General features: G+C 41.0%; 1 protein-coding gene across 4 annotated transcripts; it reads right to left on the bottom strand.

Moving 5' to 3' along the window:
* Positions 1 to 950: 950 nt before the first annotated feature.
* Positions 951 to 17,606, bottom strand: rbm25a (RNA binding motif protein 25a). 4 transcript variants are annotated; one of them, XM_031310170.2, is made up of 18 exons: positions 17,404 to 17,606; positions 17,004 to 17,127; positions 16,220 to 16,269; positions 15,787 to 15,954; positions 14,202 to 14,259; positions 13,775 to 13,935; positions 13,468 to 13,662; positions 13,277 to 13,360; positions 9,222 to 9,490; positions 7,879 to 7,990; positions 7,651 to 7,740; positions 7,431 to 7,504; positions 7,192 to 7,342; positions 4,782 to 5,268; positions 4,391 to 4,695; positions 4,135 to 4,233; positions 3,930 to 3,977; positions 951 to 1,388 (listed from the first exon to the last, which is right to left on the bottom strand). In XM_031310170.2, the coding sequence occupies exons 2-18, from the start codon at positions 17,107 to 17,109 to the stop codon at positions 1,296 to 1,298; spliced, it is 2,550 nt and encodes an 849-aa protein (XP_031166030.1). In that variant the 5' UTR covers positions 17,110 to 17,127; positions 17,404 to 17,606; the 3' UTR covers positions 951 to 1,295. The 4 variants fall into 4 exon arrangements, with proteins under 4 accessions (XP_031166030.1, XP_031166032.1, XP_031166031.1 ...); XM_031310172.2 differs by having other exon boundaries at positions 13,277 to 13,357; XM_031310171.2 differs by having other exon boundaries at positions 17,004 to 17,110; positions 17,404 to 17,597.
* Between the last annotated feature and the right edge of the window lie 3,917 nt (positions 17,607 to 21,523).

The following is a 21,523-nucleotide window of genomic DNA, read 5'->3' as shown; positions in this document are numbered from 1 at the left end:
AATAACTTATTTTCACGGTACACCCCCCCTACACATAACTTTTACATATGAGGTGTTCGGGTCTACTGGACCCGAGTGTATTTAAATGTAGGTGCTATGAAACTATGTTGTCTTTCTGCACCTGCTATTCCCACACAAAGTTACAAAATTGTTACATTTCAAGCACTTTCACCTGTTCTGATTAAGTTCTAAGAAATAAGCACCAACAATGATCAAAAATCTTGTTTCTATTTTTTTTTTTTATTGTTTTTTTACCCTTTTTATAATTGAATTTCGTTTTCTCACAAAAAACTAAAATGATCATATGATCATAAATGTGATCTCACAGGGGTAAATGGTAAATATGAACCATAAATTATGTATATATCATTGGTAACTGAGCTAAAGTAAACATCTGTTAAGTGTATTATAACTGTAGTATAACGGTATTGATTTAAAAGCCTAATAATGTGGTGGGCAAACCAGACCAGGGAACATTGGCTGTGTAACAAAAATATGAACACCACACAAGGGTTAAAGCCCTAAACACCCACGCAGGTGTTTATAGTGAATGTGGCTGATTGGACCTTTTCCAGGACTGTGTGGGTGTGGCTAGACTGAGTGATTGACTGGTTAAAAAACAATTACTGTTCATTTGCACACAAAAAAAGGTAAATTAACATTTATGATTGTGACATTTAGCAAGACTAAAAATAAATTTTCCTTGCAGGACATTTTTATTTCAACAAAAAAGCTGTACAACTCAAAAGTTGATACAAATGTATTACTTTTATTTTGGTGCAGTGTCCCTGTTGTTCCAATTAAGGTTGGAGGGTATTTGTGTGTAAATTAAAGATCATGCTAATCACATCTATCTATGGTCGCTTGATCATTTTGTGAGGTAGTTTTGGGATATTGTATTGAAGAGAAATAAAATAGTTAACACATTAAAGAAAGACAATATTTTTCTAAAAAAAGCATATTTATTAGTTCACACAATGGAGCAGTGCCTCAACATGACAACAGTAAATCAAAGCAGAATGTGTCCAACGTATTGGATAACAGACGGGTAAGTTTGCCTCAACAAAGGAAAAAAAAATACAACCAAAGTTTTATCATGCAGTATGTTTGTGCAAACCCTTTCTGTTCACAGCACAGACTTTCCTTTCCAAACACACACACACACACATTCAAGGCAGCAGCTCCTTGCTGATGGAATGGAGGGGTGGATGGGCACATGTTTACAGTCTGCTGGACCAGAAAACTGTTGGTAGCAGAACTGTGATCTAAGGAAGTCAGACAGAGAAACGCGTTCTTTATTTTACCAGTCCGATCTTCTTTGCTTCCGTTTCATATATCAACAGCCTCCACATTTTTACTATGAAGACTTCGGCTTCTTCATCAAGAACCTAAACACAAACAGGTTGGTTAGACAAACGTTATATCAAACACCTCAATGGATATGCAATGAATCTGACTTGTTACATACATTGGTCAACTTGACCAACTGTTTAACAATGTAGCATCTTTAAGCTGCTTCATCTTAAATAAAAACTAAGAGATAATCTGCAGTCATGACGCCTGCCACTATGACACTGTTCTTTGGAACAGTTGTACTTTGACAAAAACAGTATTTTTTTCTTTGCAAAACATGGGAGTTGCTGGTCTACCGCTGCCTTGATTGGTCTGTTTGTGTTATTGTGTGACTTTGTTTTGTATACTTTATTTTTTATTGTTATTTTAAATAACGAAACGGACAAAAACAGGGGACACCAGACTGGATCATCATAGGTAAGGTGAAATGCTTGACGTCATGAAAAACAAGAAATGAGAGAAAACCACGTTACATTGCGGTATCAAGGTCTGTGGGTCCTTTGTGTCCACAACTGTTTTGAAATCACAAAGGTCCTTATGATCCATGACTTTGACGAGCCTGTGTATTTTAAGGATGGAGGAGTCTTCCACTCATTCATAGGCTAAAGTCCATTCTGTTAACTATAGTAGAGAAAAACAAAGTTCTCCAAACAAAATAAATATTGAGTTAAAAAAAAAAAAATCACTTCATATTCAAATAAGATTTCCAGTTTTTCCATTATTTTTTTAAAATTGTTCATGACTTTGGTCTTGAAAAATTGAAGGGTTAGTTTACATTTACCAAAGTCACACAATAACACAAACTAACCAATCGAGGCAGTGGTAGACCAGCAACTGAGAGCTAAAATGACTGTTCTTGTCAAAGGAGTCGGGAGGCTTTAAAGAGAGCATAGATGGATAGTCTTCAGTTTCCCGTCAGAAAGGGTGCTGTGACGGCAAGATAAAGCAGTAAAAAAATTTTTTAAATATAGTGTACACTAGGGCTGCACGATTATGGCCAAAATGATAATCAATATTGAGATCACGATTAATTATCACAATTATTTGTTGATTTTAACCAAAACTAATTTTATTGTCACATATAGGCTAATTATAACTGCTTTCACATCCATACTGTGCTACATTCCTTCTTTGTTGAAGGATACTATGAAGGAGTATGCCATTTCAGCTGTTGTGTGACCGCTTTCCACACGTGCGCGTTTGCCGTGAAAAGATACAGGCAACGCAATTTTCTGTTCACGTTAATGGCGCATGTGGTGCCCGGTATCTTCCGGACGAAATAGCAACGCAGATTTCGGTGCTGCCTCATTACGGTGCCACTTAAATGTCTGCGTTGCGCTCTAATGCTCCGAAACCCACATTAGAGGCAACAGAAACATCGCTGCATGTCACGCTAGTAAACACTAATAACACGTTACACAGCAGGTAACGTTAGCCTACCATTAGCTACAGTAGTAACTGGATTAAACACGGCTAAAATGCTGACAGCTAAACGGTGTAGTGTGACTGTATTTCACTGTAGAGGATTCCAACTGCGGGACTTACAACAGTCTGCAGCTAAAGCTATGAGCTAAAAGACTCAAACTAGCACTGGTCACTGCTGTTGTCTGAAAAACAACACGGACGGGACAAAATGTTGCGTTTACAGGTAAACATCGTGACCGGCTTATGACCGACTGCTATCTGTTGTGGAATTTTCCTCACGTTACTCTGTCCTCTGACTGTCTACATCTAGAAACTAAACTGCACGGTGCAGGGAACAACTCTGATTGGCTCACGGAGGCACGTGGTCAGACAGTGGTTTACGGAGCGCTAGATTGGCTTTGCAAAAAAAAAAAAAAAACACTTTGATACGGAACGTTCTATGAATGGAATGACGCATTTTAAATATCGCTCGATCACGCAAATTTGATCGTGGGAAGCCGTGATCGTGATTAAAATTTGATTAATTGTGCAGCCCTAGTGTACACTAACAGATATCATTTTTTAGGTAGATCTTTACGTGGCTAAAATGTTTTGCTGCAGCCCCCGTCCACAGCAATACATTGCTTAGCTTCTGCGTCAGTAATCCTGCCTGCTTCTCAAAAACTGGGGGGCCAACCGCCATCTACTGGTAAACTCATTTATCAGTATACATTTTGGCTACATGTGATGTGGTTTACTATATTTTGCCAGTGTGTTTTAGTATAAACCAACCATATACCTCAAATAAGGAGAAGTATGAATTGAAATTTAAGCCAGGAACACACGTAGATTCGTGACCGATCGTACACCTGGCTGTTTTAATTTGTTTTATTTTGTAAAGTATCCGGCCGCGCTGTGGCCTTCCTGTATTTGATTATTTCCGCTCGCAGAAGAAACAGAGGAAATGGCAAAACGATCGCTGCAGTGCTGCTGCGCTCCTGATCGCGGCCGGTGTGGCCGGACAGATCGGGTAACATGAGCACCAAAATGAAAATAGCTCTGCTTCACGGCGCTTTACGTGTCCCGTGTGTGTTTTTGGCGTAAGCCCAACAAGTGAGCACATCAGGTTCAAATAACATTCAAACAGACTTTGGCTTTGTGATTCAACTTACCATAGCAACATCATCAAGAATACCCTGAGGGGTGCTGTGTGCCATCACCTGGAGAGAAAAAAATACTTAGAATGAGCAGCTGTGTAACACAACAAATTTCAAGACAGAAAAAGAAATAAAAAGCTATGAATGTAACAAATTAAGATATTGAGAAGCTTTCATATTTTCCACAGGAAGCAGCTTTTTAAATTAAATAATCACAAACCTTTGAACAGACAAAATCAACCAGTGTGGCCTCCTCCTCGCCGATGTATTCAATAATCTTCTTATTGATCCAGGGTTTAATGCGGCGATCCATCAGAGTCTAAATGAAAGGACAATTATTTGTCATTTTCAAATAAGCAGATGAATTATTAAATTGATGAATGTAGATTAGACTAAACCCTACTGCAACAAGACAGAATATGAATTATTACACTCTTTGACCTTTTCAACATTGTAATATGCCAGAGGCTCTTTACCGAGTCAACCATAGTCCAGTCCAGAGGGTAGGAGAAGAGCTCGGGCCTGGCTGTGGGGATCTTCTCAATAAGACTCTTTATGTGCTTGCGTTTCTCCTCTGTGTTGACGCTGCCCTTGGCCCCTGGAATTTCTGCCCCATCCAGGCCCAGACTCTTGTCGTCATCACCGTAGTCCAGCGGGACCAGTTTCCTTTTGCGAGGCTGCTCATCGGCCTCCTCATCATCAAACTTGTTGAAAACACTTTCCACAGTCGCCAGCTTCTTCCGCTTTCCGACGTTGAGCTGGCTGGGACTGTTGGTGGCACCTGAAGAAGAGAACCCCCAGTTATTTCTGCCCAGAGCAGCTAAAGAAATACATCCCTCAGTGTCCTTCCTTTGCTACTGTACTCACCCAGTTTGAGACTGAGACCAATCTTGGGCCGGTGTTCCTCCGGAGGTTGGACCTCGGGAGTGTTTTCGCCTGGAATGATGATGCCACAGGGAGATTCGTTGCCGGGTGTGTTTGGAGTCGCGTTCCCACTGGCAGATGAAACTGAGGGAGCAGTGGTGATTGGTCGCATGATGGGTTTGAGTTGCGGCTTGGCCTCTTGTGAGTCCTCACCATCGTGGTAGTCATCCTCCTCCCCTTCCTCTTCATCATCATCCGAATGCTGCTGGGGGGCTCGAGGCACCGGCTCTGCGGGCCTTCCTGTCCCTCTCTTTTCGCGATCTCGATCCCGTTCCCGGTCCCGTTCCCGTTCCCGATCCCGTTCCCGATCCCGTTCTCGTTCTCGTTCCCGTTCCCGATCTCGTTCCTTGTGAGCCTTCTCCTGGTTCACGTCCTCCTCGGGTTCAAGTTTCAGAGGAGGCTGTCGTCTGCGCTCTGCCTCCTCCTCCATCTACACATATATACATACATATATATAATATACATGACACATGAACAATGACCTCACATTCTGGTGCACTTTTCATTTCTGCGTTAGGATATCAATATCTGGTGGTGGTGGCATTTTAATAACAGATGCATTATCATCATTACAGATTGGACACCAAGAAGCAGACAGAAAAAAGGAAACTTCAAGAGAAAAACTGAAGCTTACTATATGTGCCTATATTTCTACAATAAAAATACGTATCACATCACACAGATTAACAGAGTGGAGCTTTCCCATAGCAATGCAAATGTGTCGGAATTTACCAAAGCGGTGGAAACTTATTTAGACTTGTAGAGGCTACTTTGTGTTTGTTTCAGCTTTAGTCGGACTTTGGATATATTTTTTGTAAATACAAGGTCAAAAACGCTCCATGTAATGAGCTCTCCTTTTCATTCAGCTTCATCCGTATGTTTGGCAGTGCAATCTGCACTCTCCAGGTTTCTCCTGATTTCCCCCTAACCTGATTACGGAAATCATTTCTGGTTTACATGACAGTTAAAGGGATACTTCACCGATTTAGCATTGAGCTTTGTATCAGTAGAAACCCGGTAGTATTTTTGAATGACCGTGCTTCCCTCCCTCATGTCCCCCTGAGACCAGAGATCTCTGTATTGTGGGCCTGGAAAGAATCTTCCGATGACGGAAAACGACAATTTTTGCGTCATCGGAAGATTTTTTTCCCAGAGGCAGTGGACTACAGCCAGTAGTAGGAGCTACTTCCGCATGTTTCCAACCCGCCCATAGGGGGTTGGACTGTCGTCTTTACCCGAAGCAAAACGAGTGTCCATTGGTCCAAGCCATCTTGAAGCTTCGCTAACAGGGAGCTCCATCTTTTCAGCATTATGTGCATTCAAACTACCGCACATGTGTACCACCGGGATACATTGGTACAGATCAGAGAATATGCAGGAAACTTTATTACAGACGGAATACTCGACACGCTACGCGAGCTTCGCCTGCTACGGAGACCAGCACCTCAGCCTGCGGTGTCGCCTGATGCCGCTAGCCGGGGAAAGGGACCTCGACAGCGGTGTGCAGGAGTGGAAAGCTAACGCTAGCCAGCCACCTGTTTCATCTATCCTGCTTGCAAGTGTCCGCTCATTAGACAACAAACTGGACTACATCCAACTTCAGCGAAACTCCCAACGCGAGTTCAGAGACTGCTGTGTTTTTGTTGTTGTGGAAACATGGCTGAACAACAGTGTACCGGACTATCCAGCTACCAGGCCTGCTAGCCTTCCGCGCAGATAGAGATGCTGCTCTGTCGCCGGGTAAGACTAGTGGAGGTGGGCTGTGTTAACACGGACTGGTGCAGAAATGGGGGTGCTTGTATCCAACTAACTGCTGGTGGAGTTTGTGACTGTTAAATGCCGACCATTCTACATCTCACGCTAATTTACGGCTGTGTTTATACTCGGTGTTTACAGCCCACCAAGCGCTAATGCTAGAATGTGTTAGTGCAATGCGTGTGCACTAAATGTAGCCTGTTTCGTATGTCATTTTTATATATTTTAAATGTGTAACACCACTTGAGCCACGGTGAAACGTTGTTTCGTGTATATGGTTGAAATGACAATAAAACACACTTGAGTTGAGTTGACTGTCTCACTGTCTGTGAGAGTAGGGTAGGCGTGGCTTGGGAGTGGACTCTAAAGCAGCGAAGCAAGTGCATTCTGGGATTTGGTGTCTTTCATCATTCACATGAGCCAAAAACACATTTTCTGGCTTTTCTCAGCCTAGAAGCCACCAATTTCTAAAAAAATTACATTTCTACTACATGTGACCCAATTTAAAGATATAGTCATCTTTCCAATGGTGAAATATGCCTTTAAGATATCAGCAACAGGGTTACTAAAATGTATGTAACTGGAATGATTGACTCACTCTCTGCAGCTCAGCATCAGGGTCAGGGTGGCCTTCAGCCAGAAGCCTCTGCCTGATCTCCTCCAGCTCCTCCTTCTCCCTCTTCCGGTCTCGCTCGTCCAATTCTGTCTCCTTTTCTCGGTCACGAAGTCGCTTCTGCAAAGCGCTGCCCCTGAGGATGAGAGGTCAAGTAACGAAAAATTCAAAACACAGGCAAAAGTGTGCACCTCACACTTTCAAATGTACATTAAGATAATCACCTGTAGTATTTTGGATCGTCTCTGTCGTCGTCATAATCTTCAAGAAATTCTTTCAGCCTTTTGGCTTCTTTCATCTGAATTTGAACACAGTAACAATTAGCGTATCAGCATAAATACAGTAACTCATCCTCACATATCTGACATTATAAATCATCTAAAAACCAATGGGCAGAATAATCGTCTAGCAGTTCGATATGGTGTGGTATCCATTCATGTATACCATTTCACGACGCCTCTCGTCCTCCCTCTCTGTTTCTTTGCTGTAGTCACGAGCCTTCTTCCTCTCCCGGATCTCCCAGTTTTTCAGGCGCTTTTAAGAAGAAAAATAATTCAACCATCACTAAGTCAGACATTAACAGTCAGACAGTCATTGAATTCATTTCTTTATGTGCAATTATTTCAAACTTATGTTTAATCAATCAAAATGACAGAATAATGATATAGGTACTTCTTGGTAAGCCGCCTCCTTGTCTCTAAGCCTTCTCTCGAGTCTCCTCCGTTCGTACACGTCCTCCTCATCTTCTTCACGGTCTCGTTTTTTTTCTTCTCTGGTCCTCTCTCTGTAGAAGACAACTAAATTAGTTTGACACCAGTAACATAATATCTTAAAGTTGAACACTTAATAAATGTAACAATGTCAATCACTTCTCACTTGCAGACAGATGCCTTAGCCAGCACCAACTGCCAAAAGCAGAGCTGCACTTTACATCCATGTCTGTCCAGACTCATTTGTAGTGAAGACTTTCCAAGGCCAAGGAATTTTTATAAAAAAGATTAAGTTTGAAATATGGTCCCAATTTACTGTTGATGTTCCTAAATCACTGCGTTGATAATGGCAAGAAAAGCGTTTTTGCTGATGTCACAGTGAAGTTGACCTTTGGGGTATAAAATTTCATTACTTCATTATTTTCTCCTGTTTAGACATTTGTGGGAATTTTCTGTCATAACTAGCCTACGACTTCTTGAGTTATGGCCAGAAATGTGTTACGTGAGGTCACAGTGCCTTTTACCCTTGACCAAATTTAAATCCTCATCCTTGAGTCCAATTGGACGTTTTAAACAAATTTGAATAAATTCCCACCAGGCATTCCCAAAATATAGCACCCATGAGCATGGGACAGACAACCCGAAAACATAATGCCTCCGGCCACGACGATCACTAAAAAGGCGATTATCATCAGCATGTTTTGTTAAGACTTTGTCAGGGGAAAGTCGACGGAACGGTGCGGCCATTTTGAAAGCCGTTTGGTTTAGTTGATTTGTATGACGTTATATTGAAAGGTGTGCCTAATGTTTTGTTTCTCTGTAATTTATGTTAATGCCGTTTGCTTCATAGAGGTAGGATTTATTTGCAGTGCTGCTGTACTGAATGGTATTGGATATAGCTGCATGCACCTCATAAACTGCCAACTCAGATGGTAAAAATGCAAAGCTACAACAGTCACTGATTTACTAGCCTTGTTCCAGACTTATTGTTGTCTACATCAGCGATTCAGATAGATGAATAATGAAGCAATTAACAAATGCACTACACTTAAGTACCAATGATGGTAAGATGGAGGCTCGCCTTGGACCAATCAGTAGCAACATGCATCATCATTTTATCCCAATTATACTTGTGCCGCAAGATGCGGCAAAATGTGCCGCATTTTATTTATTTGACCTGTAATTATAGTCCCTCTGCTAGTGGTTTTATACACTAGAACATATTGTCACAATGAACCATGTGCTTTGACTTGCATTACAAGGACAACTGAGCATCAGGGCTGACATCACAGGCCTCCCACTGACCTCGATCTGCTGCGGTCTTCACTGACGTCTCGACTCCTCTCCCTCTCCCGCTCCCTCTCTCGCTCCTTCGTCCTCTCCCGTTCACGATCTCTCTCCCGTTCGCGATCTCGGTCTCTTTCCCGCTCCTTGTCCCTCTCCCTCTCCCTTTCCTTCTCTTTCTCGCGGTCGCGGCGCTCCCTCTCCCGCTCCCGCTCTTTGTCCCTCTCCCTCCTTTCCCTCTCGATCTCCAGTCGCTCCTTCTCTTTCTTTCCTTTTTCCTCCTCAAGTTTCTGCAGGAGCCCAACAGGAAGAAAAGGGAAAACGTGTGTTACTAGACTTTCAATAGCGAAAAAAGATCATACTAAAAACACACATTATCAGCACGATACTTGAAATGATTTTGACTCCCTTGGCCAGACATGCTCACATACTGCCATGACTCATTGCCTTGGAGAGACTGGCTGCTGCAAGTGAGGAAGTCCTCTTAGCCCTGGTGTTTCCTCCAGGAAGAGCGGTCCGCTGTTTGAGCAAGTTTAATGCAGATACCGCTCAATTTAGGACACGCTTATTTAAAACCATAAATTTAAAAAAAGGGTCAATCTTGAAAGGTCAATGTTGAAAAATACCTAAAAACTTCAGTTAATCTGTGCTAAAGGAAAGCGTTACGGCCGGAGAGGAAGTTCAAACCATCTAAGAGCAAAACCTCTTGTGTTTTATCAACACATTTACATTATTGAATTTTTGTTACATAAAAGTGTTGTCCATAGATCATTTCCTGACCTGGCTCCAGTATCCGGCCTTCCCATTTATCACATACGCTAATATTGAATTCTTTTTTCACATATATGTAACAGGTCAACTCGACCTCAACCTCTGCATCTACTATGTGCTCTATGGTGATTTGAGACTATGCTCTGATGTAATAAGAGGCCATTCCATAAAAACGCAGCTGTAGGCGAATACATACTGGTGAAACCTATATCTGCCCACTTTCCAAATCAATGTGCATTCAGGCAAATGCTGAAAAGTAATAGATTTGACCTTACGCAAGGGATATACATAATGTTTGACATGAAGTTAAGTTATACCACAACATCAACATGTCAATATGGTGCAAGTGGTCCACGTTAACGTAATGCTTTATGCACTCGGCTTTAAACGCTTCCTTGGGTTTAATTCAAAGTGGGGCTACTCATGCAACACTTATAAAAGGCATAGGATAAAAGCATTACCAAGTACCAAGTCAGCTTTAAACCATCAGGTCAACACGTTCTAGCTATACACTTAAGATCACCGCTATATAACGCCCTGGTTTAGTATTACCTATTGATGCTAAGTGGATTAAAACAAGCCAAAGCTTAACATGGCAAACGGCCCCAACTAAGTGAATTACATCATCAGCTCCCATGTGTTCTCTACATGGCCATCTGAGATGCAGGGGAGCAGTGTCAGACTGCAATGCAAGTGCTGCCCCGCAACAGCTCTGTATGCAGCCGTGTGACAGACCGGACTGGGAGTACATTGTGTTGCAGAAGTGGTTTTTATATTTACAATGTAATCTTCTGTGGTAAATAGTACACAAGTGCAACACAAATGGTCACAGATTTTTTTATTTTACAGCATGAAATAAAGTACTTGAAAGTCGTGGGATGGGAGGAATGATACGACTAATTACGTTGATACGTTTTCATTTGCTGAGATTCAAAGAGAAAGGGTGACCAGACATGCTTTTAGATGCCAGAGATTCTGTACAGCACCAGGTACCTCTTGCAAAAATCAATTCCCTCTGGGCAAACAGTGTACATTTGTGGTTTGAACATTTCCAATAGTGATTATTATTATATTTCTGCCAGCTTATCTGGAATCTACTCTAAAGTATTGACCATTTGTCTGCTTTCTAACTAGATGACATCAAAATCATGGCATTTTCTACAGACCGTTTTGGAGCTATTGGTGTGCAACTCACAGGTGATGAACTACGGTTTCAGCCCATCTCTGCCCCTACACATCCTACAGGCTACGTGTGGGAGGAAAAGCAGGTCATGTGTAAAGTCAACATAATCAGGAAAAATGTCCAAACGATACCTGTGAAGCAGTTTATCTAATTACAGCTCAGCCACATGAACAACATCAATAACAACTTAAATTCATGTCGGAAACAAGTCAGATACTGTATTCCATTTTGTCACAAGGAAATTAGTAAAACAGTCTTACCTGTAGGTCGTCTTCTAGTGTCTTTGGCCTCTCCAACCCAATAAATAATATAATAAACCTCAACCGAGTCAGACCCACAGTCCAAACAGTCTTCTTACTGATTTAACAAATGTCCCAACAGCTGTTAGTGTTAAGTGCTGTCGGAAATGTGGGTCTGACAGCTGTTAACTGATCAACAAAAATAAAGAGGAGGAAAGGTTGAAAGAGGTCTGAACTACCGGTTCTTTGTGAGCTATATGTTCTACATTGTAATTTAGCTAAACTTGATTCAAATTAGCATTTGTAAACCATGGTTAGCATGTTTTCCTCCAGTCCAGAGGGAGGGCTTTAACACACCTGGGGAATTCACAGTACCTCACAAGATGTCAGTTAACTATCTGGCTCTCACTGTATTGTCCTGTTCTCTATCTTATTTCCATCCTACAACTTACCTCTTGTTCTAAAATTCCATTCATGGAAAAATGCTGATTTTGCAGCTGGTTTGAAGCATACTGCTTGAGAACTAAACTGACATTTTGAACACGTTCACTGAGGTAGGCTATATTAGGTTGCATGCAAATCGACAGAAGTTGTCATCCTCCTATCTGATGATTCCTACCGCATGTCTCACATATCACACAATTTATGTTCATCCTAATATGACCCACCGCTGCAGCAGTGTTTGAAACTGGATTAAAGTTGAGTTCCATGAGGTGTTTTGTCCCTGCAGCTTTGTCCTCCTCATTCAAACACTAAAAGTGTCAATGTGATTCACAAATCCACTTATATATTTAATGCATTTCCTTTTTCTCTCATTGTTTAACTAAAGAGATGGGAGTGGAGTCACTTAGACACAGAAGAGAAGAAAGAAAGTGTCTGAAAAAAAAAAACTAGGAGAAAAAAAACAACAAATTCAAGCACTTACCTTGTATGTCTTCAGACCACAGAGTGCTGTGGAGGGGCGCTCCCTGCTTTAGTAATACTACAGGCTGCAGTTCAAACTACTGCAGTGGTTAGGCTAGTGTGTTCTTCAGACACATTATTTACCATCTGAGGACCTGCAGAGGTTCACTGAGCTTCCCTGATTGAGAACAACATGCAATATTTGGACATCGCTAGCAATGTGTACATCCAGCTCCAGCACCAGTACTAGTGGCACTTCCTCCCCACCACCCCCCGAGTCCACGTGTAAATAGAAATAATGGAAGTCAACTGAGAGCCAGTTGCCCCTCTGCACACCCTCCAGAAGGGAGCGCCCAACATGAGTCAAGAAGAAATGAAAGATCATACTTACATCCTATCCTCGCAACTTTTTCCAAAGCTGAGATTCTGAGATTCATCTTGATCTAGTCACCAAATGAACTCTACCACATTGGTGGGGTTTAATCAATAGATTAGCTTTAGATGGAATTTAACATTGTGTCCATGCACTCTTGTGTGATGACTTTAGCTTGTGCAGAGCTCAAACCTTTTGTCTCAAATCAGTATTAGGAATAATAGTAATAATAATAATAATAATAATAATAATAATAATAATAATAATAATAACTCTTGTCCTATTTGGAAACACTGACAGATTCTATAAAGCCACCAATGAGTGGTTGATGTAGTATTCTAACACTTTAAGTCTTTAATACTATTAAATATTTGAATCAACATCTACTTTTTATTCCAATGTTTGAATTTCACTAACTAATCTATACATGAACACACTCCCTCCTTACTATAGTTGACAGTAACAGAGCAATCTTATGGAGGAATTACCGCCATACATTATTAAATTGCAGCTCCTTATGCTGTTGAGGAATTTCTATTTACAAATGTGGAGGATTTCTTCTCCAAAGCCTATATTACAGAGTAATAACAGCAGTTTGATACATTACCTTGTGTGTGTCCCGGAATTTACTGATCTCTCTGGAAATCAAGTCTCTCTTGTCATCCTCCATCTCCATGGCATTGATATCCTCCTTACACAAAGAAGACAGACAAGAAGAAGAAGAAAAACACACTAAGTACTCAGCAGTTGCCATAACCGTTTCAAATCACAGGGCATCTTAAATCATGCAAACAATACCTCCTCTTTCTTTTCTTTCCGCTTTTTGTTGCGAGGTTGACTGTCAGGGTCCTGCGAGGGAGCATTGAGCTCACTTGCATACTCTCGGATGAGGACATCTATAGCCCCCTTCACCACCTGGTCCCGACGCAGTGTTTCTTCATCGAGAACCTCCTCGTCATCTTCATCCCCATTCTTTGACCCACTACTGGCTCCCTATATGTTAAAGCCAGAAAAATGGGAGAAACAAACTTGTAAACCCAATTTAACAAAAGTAAAGTAACAGAAATGTTGTTTTTTTTTTTTGCTCAGCAGGTGAACAGCATACCCCATTGGCACTCCTCTTCTTGGCCTTCCACTCGTCTAGCTGGGCCTTGGTTTTGGCATCTACCTTCACCAACAGCTTCTTATCACCTAAGAGCAACTCGTGCAGAAGTCTGAGGGCTCGCAGTGTGGATTCAGGCTCCTTATACTCACAGAACCCAAAGGCTTCCAGGAGAGCAGATACAAAAAAGTTAGTTCCACAGATGTTTAAAAAAAAAAATAGCCAACCTAAAAACTTTATTTCCAGGGAAAAAATATTGAATTTGATTTTACATTCAATTTCAAATTGTCTCTTCCTGTTACTAAGTGCCAAAAAAGCTTTCAAAGCTGTAAAAAGTAAAGTGGGATCACTGCTTTTTAAATAGGATTACAGTGACTCTAATGCATTCACATCATGAGAAAATGGTTTAAATGTGTTGTGCACATTTTACCTTGAAGTTTCCCAGAGGCACCTTGGACTCTTTTCCAGCTTAGAACAATACCACATTTCTATGTTAAAAAAAAGAACAGGAAAAGAAAGAATAATGTAATTTCACATTACAAAAGTTAATGTTTAACCCTAGCAGACCTAAGGTCATTTCTAGAATTCATTGTCCGTCTGGTTTTACTTTCTAAAAAAGCTTGTAAAACATCGACCCTGTTGTCCACAGTCAATCTATAAACATCATTTTTTTCAGGACAAACTGGGCTATTAGAATATTTGTGCTGCAGTGAGGTCACTTGAATGTAAAAAAAGGTTTGTAGAACCTTAAAGACAAATAAATAAAACGGAACAGGAATCTCACAGATATGTATTGATATCACACACAGAGCAATAAAAGCTAAGCCAATGTCCTGTCTAAAACACTTCTCATAGCCTATGTCTTGGGAGTCAAACTGTGAAGAAATAAACATAACTTATACAGTTGACAAAATAGCTACATTTTTTCAAAAAAAGTCCAGACGCTTTTGCCCTCATGACATTCACTTATGCTAAAAATCAAAAGTCAAAAGTCATATTTATTGATATAACACACACAGCAATGCTACACAAGCATTTGTGTTGTCTAAAACAGTTCTATATATTTGGAGTCATCCAGTGCAAAAATAAACATAATGAACATTATAACTCATATAAAAAGGACAAACTATTTACATTTCTTCAAAAAAGGCCCAAAGTTATCCCAAAATTCAAAACAGTGATGCCATCTTCTCTGTAGAACGGTTTAGAATGGTAATAGACGATCTTTGGTCACGTTACTATTCTGACTTCGAGTTATTTATCTCTTCTCACAACAAACTATCTTTGTTCTCCCTCGGATGACTGCATTCCATTGGTTGACAAGACAAAAACAAGCCCCCAAAGCATCATGGGAAACATAGATGGATGGTTAGCATCAGAGCTAGTGGCAATCGGCGGAGATAAACGGACGAAAAATCATAAATTACGGACATCAAGTGGATAAATCTTGGATGTAAGAGTTTGGATTTATTGCTCAACGACCCCGAAAAAAGTTCCAGGCTGGATAGAAAAGCTCCTGTAAGGGCTGTAGAGACACCAAAGACACCCTGTGATGGCTAGATCTTTAGCTTTCACCTGCAAAAAAAAAACGGTAAGTCGCTATCTCTTATGGCTATGAAATGCTTAAAATATGAATCAGAGGTGCCGTATTTTATCGTATACGATAAGGTCGTTCTGAGGGTTAATCAATAATCACTGATAAGTTGGCGCAACAGTATTTGTGTGTCCCTGAGACACGTGTCTGACATGTGAGATGAGTGATGAGCAGCCATGACCCAAACCTGTTAAATAGGCAATGCATTGTTTTTGTCTGTAAAACTGGTTTGCTTTGATACAAGGTGCTGCATACCTCGATAATGTGTTGGAGCTTTGAGTTTGTGCAAACTCCAATAAGTGTCCGTCACTTGCAACTCTTTTCCTAAGCAACTCACTGTTGCTGCCTATTGTTTATAGCCTGACTTTCATCGGAGCATTTTCTGAACAACAGACGGAGTGGTTAAACCCTGTCAACTCACCGCTAGAAGCTGTCTGACCAACATGTCAGATGCCTTTTCAGAGATGTTCCCTACAAATACAGTGGTGGTGGGGCCACCGCTGTCATCCGTGTCCTTGGCTCTGATCATAGGCTCCTTCTTTGGAAGCATTGGCTTATGTGCTACAGCAACTGTGGTCGGGACAAGAACCTGCAACATCAAATTACATTTTAGATATTCAATTGTTGCTCTGGATAAGAGTAACAACAGAAGAAACAAAGGAAAAAATGCAAACATCAAAAGAATCTGATAGTAAACATAAGGGTCAGTTAAACTGGCAGCAGACTGGCCAAAAACAAACTGTATGAACTGAGCTAAACTGATAATGTGTAAGTATCATGTATTTAATAGCAGGTCATACAAAACAGTTGATGCTTCCATTGACATGCAGTAAGAAGTCCGATTTCTAACTTACTGTGGGCGTGGGGGTCACGACACCCATATGAACCGGGATCATGGGAGTACCTGAAAAGAGAAACAAAATACAATAATTAAACAATGTATTGAGGCATGCAACTACACACAACCACAGAAAATGATATATTGTTTTGTGTGCGACTACCCGAGGTAATAACCAACAAGGTTTACCAAACAAACGCTGGAAACTGTCTTGCTATTTTTTTTTATGCAATAAGAATGATTTGTGATATGATTTTCAGTTTATTTCTTTTCTTTCTTCTTCAGTAGCCAAAGCTTTGTTACAGAAACATTGTCACACTGCTTCTGCTCTTTCCCTCTCACAGAGCTGGCCGAAGTTATTGAAATGCAACAGAACAAACAGGGATTCACAGGAAACACTCTTGGCACCTCAAAATGTAATTGTGCCCTTGGCTCCTAGGATTGTTTAGGCCTAGATGTGTGAAACCTTATACAGGTGTTGTTGACAAGATGTATAAGCTATGTGTAGTGTTTTACATAACGTGGCATAAAGTATGCCTTGGTTATGAACTAGCGTAGGTTATGTTTTATTCGCATGCCAAACAAGCACATTCTCAGAAACTAGAAGAATTTAGGATTCAAAGGCAGCCTTGTACATGCAATTTAGCCCCAATTTAACTCCTACTGTTATGAGCTTTTCATTTGGGTAATTCTAATAGGCGACAAAAAAGGTGCATATTATCAGGCTACACACAGGGTCATGAGCCTAATATACAAACACACCGCTGTTACTGCCAATGTGAGGTATTCAATAAGGTTACCTGGCGGGACAGCCTGTCCAAATCCCGCATACTGAGGAGGTGGGATCCTGGGAGGTAACTGCGGGATGCCAATCTGCTGGCGGTTGAGCGGAGGAGGGTATGACATCCTGAAACATACAGGAACCTATGAGGAAGAGAGGATGTGAAAGAGGAGAACTGAACACCAAGGAAACACTGTTGACGTTAATCACTGTTAATGTCAAGTTCATCATAGTTGTACATCTTTAACATGGATAGCGCAACTGACTGGCTAACGTTACAAACTAAGCAGGTTTTAGTCGCGAAGTGGGCTTCCTCCTCGTTTACGTTAACTGGCTAAATTAGCGCAAGCTAGCTAGCACGTAGTGTGTGGCCTTGCTAGTTCACGTTAGCTTCAGCGGTCATGTGCGAATTTACTCACCTGCAATCGAGTGTAAAATAAAAACTAGTGTCTAATAATACTATGTGTTATCCGAATAAAATCCCATTAAATACGGTTAACAGAAAAACGTAACGCTAAAGATTAGCGTTGTAATTACCACCGGGGATGCAAGAACCCCTATGTTACAAATAACTGGGACCTTTTCTTTTCGAAATGAATCATGGGATAGCACAGCATTGATGTTGGCTTTTTAGCCCTAAATTAAGTCTCTCAGGCAGCCCCCCCTTTTTTTTTTTTACCCTTAGCTTGTCTCCTAGGCAGATCTTCCACTACATGCTGGCATTGTAAGGTGTACAAGATTTCCTGAGAGTCATCTTTTCTAAAAAAAAATCTATTAACCGAGTGAAATATAATATTGGAATAAAGTGTTAATTCATTCAAAGATGCAAGATGTATGATTATATTCCAATAATAAACCTTAAAAAATCTTGCCAACATGAACTAAAAAAAATCAAAATCATATTGGTCATAAGGTTTTCACTTAACAGGAATTTGCCTTAGTGTACAAAATGATGAATGACATTTATCCAAAGTTTTCTTAAATTTCATAGATTATAAGCGGGGTGATTGGAAAAAATAATGGACAGATAAATTGAATGAAAATAATTTTTTAGATGCAGCCCTACACTATCATGTTTATTTTGTCTAACTCACTTTATTTTTGCATTGTGCAGCAGTAGGCCTACAGACTTCAAAACAGTCACTGCGGGCATTTCCATGCATCACTATAAAGTAACAGAAAATCAAAAAGAAATTCAAAATTGGACCAACTCAAAAGTTTTAAATGTGTCTATGTATGTCTTAGTGTAGCTAATACATTTTAAATAATGGGCTGGCTAGAAAGAGGGATTTGTAATAAATACACTAGACCTGCTTTGTAAATCAAATAGTAATGTGTAGGACCTTGGTTGGACTAAATAGGAGTTGGAGGGTGAGATTTGTATACGTTCTGGTGAAACGTTTTGCCTGACAGGCTGTACTCAGGGCAGGATATGGCGCTATTAACTTCTCGGTATTCTCCACTTTCCAACGCTTGGTGGTGCCAAATGCCTTTCTTTACATTGAAGCGTGAGACCTCAAGCAGGCCTTTAATTTAGTTACATGCCCAAGTAATGCTGATTACGTCAGGAGACAAACACTTATTGGGTGTTTGGTGTCGCTCAGCAACCACTAGCTTGTTTTATGAACCGAACTAAACCGAGCAAGTCGGGAAAAAAAAAAAAAAGAAGAAAAAAAGAATTTTTTCCTCATTGCCTACCACAACTAGAACAGACACTGAAGTCGGCAATGGTAAAATGTAAGTGTAGCCTATTTAGCAAGTAGGCTACTGCACACAATAGCCTACTGAGATACTTGTACTTTTTAGAGTGTTTCCATTCTATGCTAATTTACTCCACTAAATGTATCAGACAGCTATGGCGAAGAGTTCTTTTGCAGTGGGAGATACATTTCGGTTATAATGCTTAGTCATTATGATCTTGCTTTTATAATAGGCTATTGACTTAAGGCTCTGTATCGTATTTGTTGGATAATATCATCCATAAACTCACTGTAACAGAGTTTTAGCCTGAGGACCTCATTCTGAGTACATGTGTTATGTTTGTGATGTGTGATGTGTGATGTGTGTGTGTGTGTGTGTGTGTGTGTGTGTGTGTGTGTGTGTGTGTGTGTGTGTGTGTGTGTGTTCAAAGAACTAAGGCTATGCATAGACCTTATGTATAAACCACTGGACATGGGTGGGGAGGAGGGGAGCAGAAGTGCAGATGCTTGAAGTATAACGGGTAAAAGCAGAACAATGTATCCTAAGTCAAGACATGTCAAAACCATGTTAAAGAAAAGTCACATAACATACTGCGGGAGGTTGTTGAGTTACTGTTGGTGTGTGTTGATGCAAGTGCTATAAGAACTGGAGATGCCTTTCTTCAGTCACATCGGTGTCATTTTGGTGGTGGCTCTTCCCTGCCAGCAATAAATAAGCTTATTTTACAGAGATATTGTGTCTACTGGTATTGCCAACTATCAGCTTATACTAGACTAAAATCGGATTTGTTCAGTATTTTCCACAACAGCAGATTAAGATTACATACAAAACATTTTATACAATACACTACCCTGTTTCTTTAAGCTCTACCTCCACCAGATAAACATCAGTGAGCTACAGACAGCCCACCCAGATGGATTTTTCATCATCGCTGGGGATTTTAACAACGCAGATCTCAAGGCTGTTGTCCCCCATTTCCATCAACATGTGAACTTTCCTACAAGAGAAAGTAACACCCTGGACTTGGTTTACACCTCACACAAAAGATGTATACAAAGCCTTTCCCCCTCCCACACATCGGCCCCCCTGACCACATCAGTGTCATGCTAATACCTGCATGCAGACCAGAGATGAAAGTCACCAAACCAGTTCTGAAGCAAGTACATGGCACTTCAGGACTGCTTTGACACCACTGACTGGATTATGTTTAAGCAGGCAGCTACCTATAACAACCATACAGACATTGAGGAGTATTCGTACACTGTCACTTCATACATTAGCAAATGTATTGCTGATGTAACCACCAACCGAACCATCGCAACACGGGCTAACCAGAAGCCATGGCTGACAGGATCTCAACAGCTTCTTTGCCAGGTTTGAAGCACACAAAAGCATGCCCCCACATGACCCCCAACACCATGAAGTGCTTTCAAAGGCTAATCATGGCTCACATAAAATCCACTCTCCCCCCAACCGTGGACCCCTACCAGTTTGCATACCGAGGTAACAGATCCACCGAGGATGCAATCTGTTCTGCTCTTCACCCTGCACTCACCCACCTGGATACCAAAAACTCATACGTTAGAATGCTGTTCATAGATTTCAACACCATCATCCCTAAGCAGCTGGTCCAGTTGATCTGCAAACTGGACCAGCTGGGGCTCAGCACTTCACTATGTAACTGGCTGCTGGACTTTCTTAGTGAGAGGCCTCAGGCAGTACGGGTCGGCAGCAGCACATCAAGAACCACCATTCTGAGCACGGGGGCCCCCCTAAAGTTGTGTGCTCAGCCCCCTGCTCTTCACGCTGCTGACCCATGCTGCTGACTGCACCCCATCCTTCAGCAGCAACCATATTGTGAAGTTTGCGGTCGACACAACTGAGGTGGGTCTCATCTCCAACAATGATGAGACCTACTACAGGAAGGAGGTCAGCCAACTGGCCACGTGGTGCAGCGGAAATAACCTCTTCCCTCTGCCCCCAAGAACTCTGGACTCTGAACCCCCCCCTCCCCCTCATCAGGATCAGCCCCGGCCACTTTATAAAAAAAGCTATTCAGGAACTCTGCATAATGAGTACTTTTACTTCTGATTAAGTAGTCTACATTTTGCTAATAATATTTTCAAATTAAGATATACAAATTAAGGTATAGTACCCCTAGGGGTACTTTGGAGTAATGCAGTATAATAATGAATGAATTTAGAGATGGATTCTAAACTAAATGTAGGCTAGCATTAAAGTGTTTTCAGTTAGTTAGGTTGTTAAGCCTAAACAGGTGCAGCGCTGTATTGTATTACCTCTTTATATACTTTTTTTTATTTTTTATTCTACCAACAATGTTTTACACTGGTCAGGGGGTACTTGGCTGAAAAAAATATTTCAAAGGGGGGTGCATTATTGAAAAATTATTATTGAGAACAACTGAGCTAAAGGTTGAATACTTCTTTCACCACGGATAAGCCCTAGACACCTGCTACACAATATCTGCCTATGTAAAGATCCTTATAAAGATGGTTTGTGTTTTCACCTTGACCTGAAATACGATATGTTTACGGACCTCATGGAACACATGTTGACAAAAAAAAACTAGGCCAACTGCTATCATGTAAACAATTCTGTCAGTCCCGCTTGGCTCCTTCTCTGGAAATTTCCACGTACTGTAGATGAGAGTGCAGTACAGCGCTTCACAGCAAACATTACATGACCATGGCTCACATCAGGCAGGCCACGCCCACATAGCGAACCCACTTATTTCGCCATTTCCTATTGGCTACACCGAAGGTGTGTCATTTAACCGGACGTCAGACGCTGTATATGAAACAGGACTCACGGCACTGC

The sequence above is a fragment of the Sander lucioperca genome, chromosome 18 (assembly GCF_008315115.2).
Source record: "Sander lucioperca isolate FBNREF2018 chromosome 18, SLUC_FBN_1.2, whole genome shotgun sequence".
Classification (NCBI taxonomy): domain Eukaryota; kingdom Metazoa; phylum Chordata; class Actinopteri; order Perciformes; family Percidae; genus Sander; species Sander lucioperca.
The sequence above is the reverse complement of the archived record's forward strand: the minus strand, read 5'-3'. Positions and strand labels throughout refer to the sequence as shown.